Here is a 15,375-nt window from a genome sequence, read left to right as displayed (position 1 = left end):
GTTTATTTATTGTCCTGATTTCATTTGATTTGTATAAAATACCTATAAAACAGTTCATTATCTTGTATAGACAGACCTTTAGAGACGTAATACTGTTGATAGTGATTGATTATGAGGGGATTCCAATTAATGAACCAGACGATAAAACTTATTGTTAGAAAAAATCCTGTCGTTATTTCGTCAGATCGGAATCTAGAAAATGTAAGGAAATTATTGTGTTCCATATGTGAAAAAATAGTACTATCTATTTCAGGTTATTTTAAATAAACATGTTAACAGGAATTCCATATAATAGATGGTTTGCTAATATCTATGTTTCTATTAATAACTTTTTATTTGATACATACATCATAATTTAATTTATTTTCCTTAAGTAATCTGTATGACATTGATTTGTCAAAAAAATATTCGTCAAAATCAAAAGTTTCAGGTAGTATCAGAATTATTTTTAAAATTATTTCATGGGCCTTAATTAAAAAATATAAAATCTTTTCTGAGGAAACTTGAATTTAATTTCAGAAAACCGACACATCTTACTCTGTTCTAGCCGGACTATGTGGCATCGACCAGAACAACTGAATTTCTTTTTATTTTTATATCCTGGTTTTCTATAACGAAAAAAAATTTAATAACTTTTTATTTGATATATACGTTAATTTTTTCTTTAATTGTTCTGTATGAAATTGATGTGCCAAATAATTTTATTCAATTTTAATACTTAAATATGAAATAACTATGAAATATTTAGTTGGGTATTTTTTTAATATTTCACTCTGTATAAGTAATATCAGACCTATAAATTAAATTTAAAGGATTTGCAATATACGAAATTACTGTGAATTAAAACGCATCGGGTACATTTGTAACCAACTTCATGTTGAAGTATCACTGACAATCTTCACTTTTCAGTATGTGTCATTGAAGTGTGGACAAAAAGTTTTTCAGTGTGTTGAAAATGTCTGAATTTCTACCGAGTAATTCGCATTTGCGGGATGTTTTACTTTTATTTAAATTTGAAGAAAAATACAGCTGAAGATCATCGAATACTATGTAAAATTTATAGCAACCATGCTCCATCCATATTCTGCTTTCTGAGCAGCCAAAAAATTAAAGACGAGATTTTTAATACATTACTCAATGATGGTCCATGTAAAACTCAAGAAGAATTTGCAGAATTGTTGGGAGTGGCACAAATAACACACAATTTCCAAACCATTGAAGGACATGGGAATGATCCAAAACCTTGGATTTTTATTGCATTGGATATTAAAAGGCACAAATCGGAAAGGTTTCTTGCATTGTATTTTTACTGGTAATAAAAATTGGATCCATTACGATACTCTGAAACGAAAAAAACATGGGGACCACCTGGTCATGCATCAACATCTATGGAAGAATAGAATATCTATAACTCCAAACATGCTCTAAATTTAATGGGCTTCACTTCCTATGAACAAAGCAAAAAGTGGATCGATTCGATACCCTCAAAATATGCATCGTTCTTTCGAGATAGAACCCCTAATTTGACTGAAATATGGGGAAAAGTAACGGCTATCGATGAACAATCCTTTGAATAAAATATATTGTACTGATTTTTGGTAATAAAGCTCCAAGTTAAAAAAAATCCTTTAAAACTAATTTATAGGCCTAATAATTTTTCCCCAATCCTATATTTCGATTATCACTACATAGTATAAAACAAAGTCGCCTTTTCTGTCCCTATATCCCTATGTGCGCTTAAATCTTTAAAACTACGCAACGGATTTTGATGCGGTTTTTTTCAATAGATAGAGTGATTCAAGAGGAAGGTTTATATGTATAATACATGCATAATATACTAAGGCAACATTGCTAATTTTAGAGGTTTCTAACGTGATGTCGTAAATTAACCTATTTTTTAGGCTTATTTAGCAATTAGCAAAAACGCTGCCTAACCCTACGAGTTAGATCAAATTAATGTACTACAGTATTGTACACCATAAAAAGGTCTACAAAAAAGTCCGCGATGGTATGTGTTTATCTTTTAGGGATAACCCACATTAACCATTTTTATTGTTTACTTTTTACGTGAGAAAATGGCTTATTTACGAAGTTATTTTAAGCAATACGGCATTAATCCTTATCGAATTAAGTACCTTAAATACAGTGTGCAATTAATATAGATCAATATGGTTCCTTACAGCATGTAAATTAAACAAATATTTTCGGAGATATTACAAATTTAAAATTTGCGTTTAAAAATGTGTAATGTAATAAAAATTGTATGAATTTAGATATTCCAAAGATAGCAGGAAATCTTCATAGTAAGTATAGGGGAAGAGGAATTGTTTTACTCCAAATTTAATGCGTGCAGGCCAAGGGCAGTAATGAATGAACCAAAAATACTGGATCAATTTTAATCATGTTTTCATTGAGTGACATAGGCATATATATTTTATGCCCGTGCAAAGTCGGAGCGGGCCGCTATGTTTTTATATACAACGTTCATATTTTTTCTGTAGTGTATTTAATTTAGTATCAGCATTGCACCCGTGCGAAGCCGGGGCGGGTTGCTAGTCTTAAATATGATTATAACTAAAGCGTCAAACACTATCTTTAATAAATTTTATCTAGTTTTTTATCCTTCAAACATTCAGGTGTGTGTTTATAAAGTGATAAAAAAAGTATCACACAATCCGAAAAAACGTTGACAAACTTACAAATATTATTCCTACTAAATAATCTTTCTCTCTATTATAACGATTAAGGTTAAGATTTAGTTAGCTATTTCGCGAAGCACTTCAAATACGTTAGTCACACTTTTAAATTAATCTTATTATTAGGATCACATGTCTCCGTTATTATGCTATCTGGATATTAGCGGGATAAGATTATCTTTCATAAAAATTCTAGAGCAATTTGCAGATCATGCAACCACGAAATGAACTAACATTAACTTAAATAGGTGAGAACATTTTCGTTTATGTTTGTCCAACGTTTATTGCGAAGATATGTAAGTTTACGTCACTTTTACGACTGTTAATTGTAGATTAGTAGTTATAATCCAATCAACTAAGTATTTTATGTATACTAAATTTTAATAATCATGAGAAAAAATGTATTTCAACATGGGAATAATCGAATAATTTTTCTCATCTCAGCGCTATCTAGCGACGCCGTTCTGAACGTCCGTAGGTAGAGAGGGCAGATAAATAGCCAAAAATAAACAACGAAATCTGTAGCGCTAGTTTTGCCCTCTGGGCATAGAGAGCGCTGCTATATTGAAATTGTGATATCGATAGTGAAACAAAAAGTTCGTCTTATGTTAAATATATAAACTATGTTTTTAATTTTATACTAGCATCATATATTCAGTCATATAGACCACTACTGTACATAAACTATTTATATATAACCTAAAATATTTTCTGTATACTAATACTTTCTGACCTCTTAATACTATCTTTCAACACTCACTGATTTTGTTACACTGTTGCGTCTTTTGTTTAGTTTTTTTTTTATTTTACCTACATTTTTAATAAAATTGTGAATTAATTTTGAGGGTTATTTTGTAAAATCAAAGCCTTGTGCGAGAAATTTTTCATATCATTATGGTGAATTCTCTATAAATTATCATGGCAAAGTTAAAATTGCTAAAACGCATAATAAACCCGAGTTCATGCGTCGATATATGACAATGGATTGAATATGGCTCTCATCAAAAATCATTTCACTCCGAAGTCCAATCGACAGTCATCCGGCTGGCAGAGTTATGGCATCCGTATTTTAGGATGCGCATGGAATAATTTTCATTAACTTGAAAAAGGAAGGACCATCAACAACGACTATTGCATAGCGTTATTGGACCGTTTTAATCGCTGAAATCGCCGAAAAACAGCCGTATTTGAAGAAAAAGAAAGTGCTGCTTCACCAAGACAATGCACTGTGTCACAAATCAGTGAAAGCGATGGCAAAAATCCATGAATTGGGCATCCAATTGCATCCTCATCCACCGTATTCTCTAAATCTGCCTCACAGCAACTAATTCCTGTTCTCAGATCTCAAAGGAATGCTCGCTGGGAAGAAATGTTCGTCGAATGAAGAGGTGATCGCCGAAACTGAAACAAAGGACAAATCGTACTACTAAAATGGTATCGAAAAGTTGGAGGGTCGCTATAATCAGTGTGTCATCTTTGAAAGGAATTATGATGAATAAAAAATAATAATTTTGCCAAAAAAATTGTGATGTTTACTATGGTAGGCCGGGGACTTTTCAATGGACCTGTTACTTCTCGGCTATAACTCAATTAAAAAGTCTTCTGTTTGACCACTTATCTACAGAACAGTAAGCTTCAAATAGATCGAAGGTTTGATCTAGAAGATATTGCTTCTAACAAGGAATTGAAGGTTGTATGCTGAAGGCAGTTGGAGAAACTTTGAACGGCTCTGGACAAATTCCCCAGAAAATCTCTAAATATTCCATGGTCTGCTAGGAAATACCTACTTCACTATCATTAAATATTGAATATAACAAAAAAAGTTAAAACAATTTTACTCCCATTCGATACAGTATCAGCCATATTGCCTCCATGCTGTTGCTTTCCAAGGATTCCAAACTGAGATTTGACCTGGGTTTATCAATACTCTCGTTATATTTAGTCAATTTTAATTGAAGTAAATTTACCATGGGATTCAGTGACGATTGAATTGATAAGGAAATGAATTGAGGACAATTCACTATGAGTAATTGGCAGATTCTGCGGAATGATAGAATTAGAAATATTTTTATTTTTACATAACAGCAAGGAAGTTAATCCACTGATTTGCTAGGTGTGAAAATTGTCATCTCGTCTTAAGCGTATCAATTGTAATGAACATTGATCTTCCAAGATTATTTCATTCCAATTCAGACTCGATATGTTGTGAAAACTATTAAACTACAATACCAATTCTCCTATATGCTTTGAGACTTGGATACTGTTAGAGTCTGACATCTGTTGTTCAAATGTGACGGTTAAAACAAATTCGATGTGTTTTTCTCGTAGTAATAATGAAGTTATTTTACCAAAATGCGACAATGAGTGTACAGTTGAGGAATAAATCCAGAGACGCAGATTAAGATGGTTTATACATCTGATAATTTGCTTGGATGTGCTTCGTATACAATCACCTTTTGTTGGTTTTGATTTGCTTTGGAGGACCCATACAGTGGATTGTTATTTTGTTTAGGACTCAGATGCATAGATCCAAGTGTGTAGTTGTTATACACAGCCTTGTATGCCTTGTACCATTATATTTCTTGATAATTACATTCAATGGGCATCGCACCAATTATGGGGTTTCATCACTAAAAGTCGAAGTAAGTTGATCACACGAAAATGTTCACCAGTTGACCCCGTGAAATTGAAAATGTTTAACAAAAGACATGATAAAACGTTGTGAAGAAAGTCCAATAAAGAAAGTATAGATGAGCTTGCAATGGACAATATTTTAATGGAATAATTCGTGATAAAAATGGACAGAACTAATTTGTATGGGGTGCTTGAATTACATCTACGTTAAAAGGCCTAAAATAAAGGATCTATAAAAATTAAATACATTGTATTTGTATATATATATATATATATATATATATATATATATATATATATATATATATATATATATATATATATATTTCTGTAAGCCTTATAACACGTATAATATATTACATATCCCTCAAAATCATTTCACAATTCTTATTACTATACTAATACTATACTACTGTTCGGTACCTTCGGTCAATTAAAATATACTATCGTACAGAAAATAAATTATTACCAAAATGTCAGAAATACCTTACCAAAACATCGATTCTAAGAAGTTCAACATATTGAGAGTGTTATATTTTCCAGATTCAAGGAGCCAGAAAACATATTGGATAGAGCGTATGTACTTTTTTTGGACGAATATTTTTGCTCTCCTTTTTTGGCACCGAATCTTTTTTTAGACGCCATTTTGCTACCAGAGTAGACAGTTTTTATATGCATGGAATTTTGTTTAGTTTTTAGCCGATACTCTTCAGCTGGCTTTTACTTTTTCCGACTTTGTAGAGATTTATTGGTATGTTTATTTCACTCTGTACCTTTTCCTTCGCATGTTCTGTTTTAAAAGGATTTTTTTGATATATAATATTAGATGAATGCTGCAACAGCAGCGTTTTACTTGAATTGTGTTCGATTCAAATGGTAAGTGTTCTTTTTAAGATTTTTTTGCTATTAAACGATATTATGAGATAATATAACTTTTTGATTCATATATTATACATTATAAATTAAGGGATATAAATAATTAGATGACTACGGTTAATAACAAATTATAAGTCAACATACAACGCTTAGAATTTTTCGTTTACGCTACTATCTTGGTATACTGGGAATATTTCTTAATATACCAATGACTTTCTATAAGTCAATATAGACCGTAGAATAGTCAGGTATCAAGGCCCATATAAACAGATGTAACTGCATTATGCACTTCAGATTCACAGAGTGGGCCACAAGCGGAAAAAATTTTAAGTGGTGAACTTATTAAATCTCTTTGAACAAAAAAAAAAGAAGAATTTATAAAAATATATACATAATAATAACAATTAATAACAATATAAACGCTATTTAACCTTTGAATACTTAATGAAATGAAGGAACATAAAAATCACTATCTAAGCTGATTCTGAAGTCTGACCCCTTGTGTCAGTAATTATATTTTCACATTAATATACTTCATATAAATAGTGCCTTAAATTATATTTTTTTAAATTTTTATTTGTACTTGCCATTTAAAATCTTCATTGCCAAAATAAAAGCGCTTGACATGGGAACATAGTTAACTAAATAACATGTTATGCATTTGAATTGTGCTTTCTGAACTTTTGTTTCTTGCCTATATATTTCTTGAAAGTATACAGTTAAACGCTATAATCCTTAAAGAAACAATTGAACTAATCTCTTGGGGTCTTTAGTGTTGTACTTACATACTCCTTGTCTACCCGAAGTCGAAGGTATATATAATAAGAATGTTACCATATAATCTATATAGAAACACAATTTTTCATTTAAATTTTAAAATCAGCATATTATATATATAAGATTTTAATGTGGAAATAAGTTCTGCTGATTCCGATATGGGGCTTGGTATCATATTTTCCTTTTCAACTGGTAAAAGATCTGCGAATAAGATCTTACTCTTTAAACAGCAGTTGCCAGATTCATTTTTATAAAGTAGTGCTCTTGCACATCTGGTCCCTCCATGCTGAAATAAATATAATATAAATATAATACAATAAACAAACCCTTTTCAACTCATATACGTTCTTACAAGGGATTCCCTACAGTTTGGACTCATTTTTGACTTTTAAAATCCAATTCTTGTTTAGGGCGGGCTCCTTTGAAAAGCTGTATGTCCTGCTGGAATCTCAGATGCTGATGATGCAGATGTTTGATTTTTATCTTTTAATATATATTTTAGCGTATTTCTATAAAAATGGTGTGATGAGTAGTGAAAAATGGCCCAAACTGTTAGTTTATAAAAAACATTGTTCCAGCAAAAACACTTATCAATATGTTTTAATATAAGAACGTTAAGCACCAATTAATGTCTTAATAAAAGCCACATATCAATAGAAAAACAACTAACCTTCAAAATATCTAAAAATTATAAACGAAATACACAACTGCGACCACAGATGTCACTGGTCGGTTACTGTGAAACTAGTTTGTTCAGAACCAAAGTTCAGGACAAATACATTTGTTAATTGCTCCCCTTATTTTACCTTCGACCTTTTAGTGTTTTTGAAGCACAAATATACATGAAAACAGATCCTTTAAAATTAAGTACTACAATTAATAATAAATATAGTTTGCGATATATAAACTCCTCTTACATCCGACTATTGGCACATTTTCTTCCATAACGACCAAAATACCCACATCTCAAACTGTCATACTAAATCGTGTCGACAAAAAATCCTAATCAGTAATATTTTTCGAATTTAAACTTCGAAGGTTTTCATCCGCTCAAAAAATAACGTTAATTACGTACCATAAAAGTCTTCGGAGGGCAAATTCTCAAAAAAAAACATTTACAAGGTTTAATTAAGTTTGCAAAACTTTATTATTATAAAATTAACGAGCTGAAAAATAAGGAAGGAATTTCATTATCTCGAATGTATTTGTTGTTTCGTTGTTTTACCGCTGTCTTGAACGTGCTTTACAACATTGTTGTGGGTTTTTAATCAATAACAGTTTCAGAGACTGTTTTATATTAAAAGAAATTACATGAAATGAAATTGCCAGGTGATAATCGACATAAATACATATATAAATCTATAATGAATTAGTTAACACCGCTTAGGCTCAATTTGTCCAATTCTTTGGTTTATGAATCCACACTTTTAATGTTCGAATATACAATACAGAATATGTCTTCACAACAAAGAACATCTAGCAATTGTATGATATTCAAAATATTGTTAGAAGCAAAGAAAAAATTAACAAAGTTATTTTGTACATACGTCATCTAAATTTGTGTCATCGAAACGTCGCGATGTTGCCGCATCAACTCTGAGTTTTAGTTGAGTTGGGCCTTGATGTACAACAGACTTGTGTTTTTAACTAGAAAGAGGTTTCGAGTACTCTCTTGCTATGTCTGTATTGTGCTATTGTACATATATACTGTTAACGATCGTTTTTACTATTTTTTTAGATCTTGATCCGTTTTTTGCAGTTATTCATTGCATATCCAGAAGGTTAATTTTGTCACAGCTACATGAGGCAAAAGTTCCGCTACCATTTTAATTGCGCGTCATCTTGGTTATGTGACGTTTAGCTCAGTTTCGCTTTAACCATGATGTTTTACAGACGTCCAAATTTTGTTATTAATAAATATACGTCACAAGAACGAGCAGAAGTACTGAAAATATTTATTGAAAGTACTACGTATCAATAGAAAAACAACTAAACTTCAAAATATCTTAAAATTATAAACGATATACACAAAAACTGTGACCACAGATGTTACTGGTTTGTTACTGTGAAACTGGTTTGTTCAGAACCAAAGTTCAGGACAAATACATTTGTCAATTGCGCCCCTTATTTTACCTTCGACCTTTTAGTGTTTTTGAAGCACAAATATACATGATGAAATGACAGATCCTTTAAAATTAAGTATTACAATTAATAATAAATACAGTTTACGATATATAAACTCCTCTTACATCCGACTATTGGCACATTTTCTTCCATAACGACCAAAATACCCACATCTCAAACTGTCATACTAAATCGTGTCGACAAAAAATCCTAATCAGTAATATTTTTCGAATTTAAACTTCGAAGGTTTTCATCCGCTCAAAAAATAACGTTAATTACGTACCATAAAAGTCTTCGGAGGGCAAATTCTCAAAAAAAAACATTTACAAGGTTTAATTAAGTTTGCAAAACTTTATTATTATAAAATTAACAAGCTGAAAAATAAGGAAGGAATTTCATTATCTCGAATGTATTTGTTGTTTCGTTGTTTTACCGCTGTCTTGAACGTGCTTTACAACATTGTTGTGGGTTTTTAATCAATAACAGTTTCAGAGACTGTTTTATATTAAAAGAAATTACATGAAATGAAATTGCCAGGTGATAATCGACATAAATACATATATAAATCTATAATGAATTAGTTAACACCGCTTAGGCTTAATTTGTCCAATTCTTTGGTTTATGAATCCACACTTTTAATGTTCGAATATATAATACAGAATATATGTCTTCACAACAAAGAACATCTAGAAATTGTATTGTTAGAAGCAAAGAAACAATTAACAAATTTATTTTGTACATACGTCATCTAAATTTGTGTCATCGAAAAGTCGCGATGTTGCCGCATCAACTCTGAGTTTTAGTTGAGTTGGGCCTTGATGTACAACTTGTGTTTTTAACTAGAAAGAGATTTCGAGTACTCTCTTGCTATGTCTGTATTGCGTTATTGTACATATATATTGTTAACGATCGTTTTTACTATTTTTTTAGATCTTGATCCATTTTTTGCAGTTATTCATTGCATATCCAGAAGGTTAATTTTGTCACAGCTACATGAGGCAAAAGTTCCGCTACCATTTTAATTGCGCGTCATCTTGGTTGTGTGACGTTTAGCTCAGTTTCGCTTTAACCATGATGTTTTACAGACGTCCAAATTTTGTTATGAATAAATATACGTCACAAGAACGAGCACAAGTACTGAAAATATTTATTGAAAATAATCGTTCCATCATTGCCACTCAGGGGAAATTGTATCAAAAATATCCTAATCGTCCAGTGTCTCACTAAACCACAATTAATCGATGCAAATTTTCGACAGTACGGTACGACAACAGGCAGGCATCGTTCTGAAAGACAACGAACTTCTCATAAAGTTGAAATTGTGGCTCTGGTGCGTGATAGTGTTACAGAGTTTCCAGAAACATCATTGCGGAGACATGGTTCCCAGTTACACATTTCAGCACGCAGTTTAAGGCGAATTTTGAAACTGATCTGAAAATGTTCCCGTACAAAATGCAATTAGTCTATAAATTAATACCGAGAAATCTTGATCAACGAGTTGAGTACAGTAATGCAATCCTAAGGCTGTCTGGTGAAATTTTTCGTCTAAATTGACAATGAGCGATGATGCCCATTTTCTTCTCAGTGGCCACGTCAATAAACAGAACAGTCAGTTTTTGGGAATACAGAATCCTCCATTCATGAAACATCATTGCATCCACTAAAAACAACTGTATGGTGTGGTATTCATGCTGGAAACATCATTGGTCCCAATTTTTTTGAAAGTGACAAAGTGTTGAATGGTACCAAGAAATGATTCGAAATTATTTTATGCCTGAAATAGAAGAACAAGGACTAGAGGTTGTGTCCACTAGAATCATGTGGTTTCAGCAAGTTGGAGCCACAGCACATATAGCTTGTTCAACAATTCAATTATTGAATTGCGTTTCTCGTGAATTACAGATCTCCGGATTTAACAGCACCAGATATGTTCTTATGGGATTTTTTAAAATTAAAAGTTTATGTGATTAAGCCCCAAACGATTCAAAAAAGACAGTATTCGCCATGAAATTGAAGAAATTCAGCCTCAGATGTTGCAGGATGTTAAGAAAAATTCCTTAAAAGAGCCGAAAGTTGCATAGCGAATCGCGGTTACCGTTTAGCCGATATAATTTTTCAGTCTTAACGAAAAAAAATGTAAAGACAAAATAAAATTCTTATGAAAACCAAACTTATTTATCTTTTCTTTGAGCAAATTTATAAGCAATCAAAATGGTAGCGGGACTTTTGCCCCACGTTGTATGTGGTACATATGTTGGTCACTAACTCAACACAAAGCTTTTTACATGATCAGTTTATAAATGACGCTTTAAATAACTAAGTAAAAACATAAAAACCGCATGTACGAATGGATATATGACTTACAGACATTTATTTTTTATCAATGTTCTTTAACTAAATATTTTACTTAAATAAATCACACTCGAAACCGCATTGCCTGGGGCTGGATTTTCTAAATTATTAAATGATATTTTTAATGTGAATTCAACACATTATTAAAGTTCTAATAGTTTTAGAAAGTCTTGAGATAATTTTGTCTCTACTGGTTTGAACATAATTTTTCTGGATATATTTTAAATATTCCTACTTGGTCTTATATTAGAATTCCACGAGAAATTCTAAAAAAAACATCACTACATAGTATAAAACAAAGTCGCCTTTTCTGTCCCTATATCCCTATGTGCGCTTAAATCTTTAAAACTACGCAACGGATTTTGATGCGGTTTTTTTCAATAGATAGAGTGATTCAAGAGGAAGGTTTATATATATAATACATGCATAATATACTAAGGCAACATTGCTAATTTTAGAGGTTTCTAACGTGATGTCGTAAATTAACCTATTTTTTTAGGCTTATTTAGCAATTAGCAAAAACGCTGCCTAACCCTACGAGTTAGATCAAATTAATATACTACAGTATTGTACAACATAAAAAGGTCTACAAAAAAGTCCGCGATGGTATATGTTTATCTTTTAGGGATAACCCATATTAACCATTTTTATTGTTTACTTTTTACGTGAGAAAATGGCTTATTTACGAAGTTTTTTTAGGCAATACGGCATTAATCCTTATCGAATTAAGTACCTTAAATACAGTGTGCAATCAATATAGATCAATATGGTTCCTTACAACATGTAAATTAAACAAATATTTTCGGAGATATTACAAATTTAAAATTTGCGTTTAAAAATGTGTAATGTAATAAAAATTGTATGAATTTAGATATTCCAAAGATAGCAGGAAATCTTCATAGTAAGTATAGGGGAAGAGGAATTGTTTTACTCCAAATTTAATGCGTGCAGGCCAAGGGCAGTAATGAATGAACCAAAAATACTGGATCGATTTTAATCATGTTTTCATTGAGCGACATTGGCATATATATTTTATGCCCGTGCAAAGTCGGAGCGGGCCGCTATGTTTTTATATACAACGTTCATATTTTTTCTGTAGTGTATTTAATTTAGTATCAGCATTGCACCCGTGCGAAGCCGGGGCGGGTCGCTAGTAATAACAATAAAATCATTAATTAGTTGGTGAGTGATTGATTGAGATTGAAGATTTTGCGGCTATTCGTAATTTTGTTTCCCTATTTTGTTACATATTCCTTCGCCATCTTGACCTGAACGATTCTCAATGCAACATTTGTTTGTTTTTTTTCAAGCATTTTGATCAAAAGTCCAATTGTTAACTTATTAATATTTACACACAACAATTAATAGCAATAATAGCTATAAGATATTATCATAGTCACAATTATTATTCTACACATTTGATGATATTTTCATAATCAATAATACATAAATGCGGTCAACTTAATTAATCTTATGCATCTTGATCTCTAACTAATGAGATCATATACTAATTTCTAATAAAACATGTCAAATAAAAATTGAATAACAATTTTTTTGATACATGATTCAGGAAAATTAATAGAGAAACAAGGCATTTTTTTTGTGAAATTATTATAAAACTAAGACAGAATCTAAAATTTCTCATTTAATATATAATTAGAACAACAGAAGAACAATTTTAATTGGTGTTAAAAATAGATTTTAATTAAGCTCGTAAACTGTGAGTTTTGTGTTTATGTTTTTAGGCAATGTTGTTCAAGGTATACCTGTAAATATCTTTAAAATATATTTTTATTTAAGAAAATATATCCTGTAATTATTTGTGAGAAAAATATTCATTATTTGGAACTGGCTATATTTTGACTTGGCAGTAGTCCAATATTATGGGAAGTTCTGTGTGGCTCCATTCTGTGACACCCACAAAACTATTAACAACATGTTTACCATCTTAATACGGCAGTTTCTTGACTTTTAATCATGTATCGTTAATTTTTAGAAATCTGTTACCATATATATGCCACCTTGAATCCCCCAACCATTTTCAGTTTGATAAAAGGAATAATAACGCTACTATTCGAAAATTAATACAAGGTAGCCATTAATTTAGCATGCCATAATTTCAGTAGCACTATGTGAATCTCTGTGAATGTGGATTTCTGGAGACCAAATTCTAGATTTTTAGTTGTTGTTGACACATAGATGGCGCTACTAGAATTAAATTCATATGTTTTTTAGTTTATGAAATAGCAGACACTTTAAAGATATCAAATGAACGTGTACATCATATCATTCACGAATATTTGGGTATATGAAAGTCCAGTGCAAAGTTGGTGCTCACTTTTGATCAAAAACAACGACTAGTTGATCATTCGGAGCAGTGTTTGAAGATGATCAAGCGTAATATACCCGAGTTTTTGCGTTAATATGGGACAATGGACGAAACATGGCTCCATCAATCGCTCCAAAGTCCAATGGACAGTGGACGGCACACAATGAACACGCTCCAAAGCGTGGCAAAAAGCAACAGTCGGCTGGCAAGGTTATGGCGTCTGTATTTTGGGATTCGCATGGAATAATTTTCATTGACTACCTTGAAAAAAGAAGGACCATCAACAGCGACTATTACATAGCGTATTTGGACCGTTTGAAGGATGAAATCGCCGAAAAACGGGCGAATTTGAAGAAAAGAAAGTGCTGCTTCACCAAGACAATGCACCATGTCCAATTCAATGAAAACGATGGCAAAAATCCATGAATTCGTCTTTGAATTGCTTCCTCAGCCACCGTATTCTCCAGATCTGGCTCCCAGCGACAATTTTCAGTTCTCAGATCTCAAAAAAATGCTCGCTGGGAAGAAACTTTCGTCAAATGAAGAGGTGATTGCTGAAACTGAGGCTTATTTTGAAACAAAGGAAAGTTGGAGGGTCGCTATAATCAGTGTATCACCCTTGAAAGGAATTATGTTGTATAAAAAAAACTAATTTTGCCAAAAAAATGTGTTTTACTATGGTAGGTCGGGGACTTTTCAGTTGAGCTGTTACAACGTTACTAGAACCTAAACATTAATTTTTTGGACAAAGGAAAACAATACACTTTCGAAAACATTTCCATAGACAAAACGAAAAGTTATATTTGACGTTTCTCTCGAAACATAAATCAGAACAATCTGAATAACAATTTTAATTAAGGCCACAAAAAGACTATTGATCTTGGTAGAGTACGAGAAGAAAAATAAAGTTGCATGCCCGAGCTATTATGGCGTCGCTGTTTAGAGAAAGAGACGAGCAGAAGCAAAAGGTTGCCGTAAGAGGAGGATTCCGTCTCTCGACAAGACCGCGGCGAACCACTTGACCCCCTTCTCAGTCAGCAACTTTTGAATTCTTTCGAAAGGCTTTACAAGGCACTTGTCCCGGGAGACGGTCCTTTCTTGTCAGCAGATAACCGTATTTGTCTTATTTGGAAGCTGTTGGGCTGCGGTAATGACCCTCTTGATAAAATTAATCAGTGCCTTTATTCTATCGTTTGCAATGCGGCGATAAGGAATATTTTTTACGTGTTGGAACGTTGCTGATAACTGTTATCGCGGATGTCGTTCTTTAGCGAAATTATTTCGATTATGTGATACAAGGCGTCTCAAAAGAAAGTATTTTCGATTGAAGAATGAGTAATTTCAGTTTTTTTCGTGTTTTTCAAAGAAAATTTAGTCTTATACGTTTCAAATATCAATAAAAGATACACTAGATGTGCTGTATTTTGTTGTGTAATTTATTTTCTAATTTTTATATTGACATTTTATTCAACAGACTTTAAACTCAAGATGACCTACAGAAGTTACTATTCGCCAAAAATAAGAGCTTTATACATTTAACAGGTCAATTGAAAAGTCCCCAGCCTACCTTAGTAAAACACATTTCTT

At 31.9% G+C, this 15,375-nt stretch overlaps 1 protein-coding gene across 4 annotated transcripts in view; it reads left to right on the top strand.

Annotated features, from left to right (window-relative positions):
- dnc (phosphodiesterase dunce) overlaps positions 1-15,375 on the top strand; it is a 787,050-nt gene that overhangs the window by 310,275 nt on the left and 461,400 nt on the right. For 3 of the 4 annotated variants that reach the window (XM_076395535.1, XM_076395537.1, XM_076395538.1), the window contains one exon: positions 5,874-5,906. The exons of the other annotated variant lie outside the window; for it this stretch is intronic. In XM_076395535.1, coding sequence (XP_076251650.1) covers positions 5,874-5,906 — 33 coding nt within the window. The remainder of the gene's footprint in view (positions 1-5,873; positions 5,907-15,375) is intronic. 4 annotated transcript variants of the gene reach the window in all.

The sequence above is a fragment of the Rhynchophorus ferrugineus genome, unplaced genomic scaffold (genome assembly GCF_030347505.1).
Source record: "Rhynchophorus ferrugineus isolate W39M unplaced genomic scaffold, kcgeb_rfMv2 rfM2, whole genome shotgun sequence".
In the NCBI taxonomy this organism is placed as follows: Eukaryota; Metazoa; Arthropoda; class Insecta; order Coleoptera; family Curculionidae; genus Rhynchophorus; species Rhynchophorus ferrugineus.
Note: the sequence above shows the minus strand (reverse complement) of the source record. Positions and strands in the feature narration are given on the sequence as shown.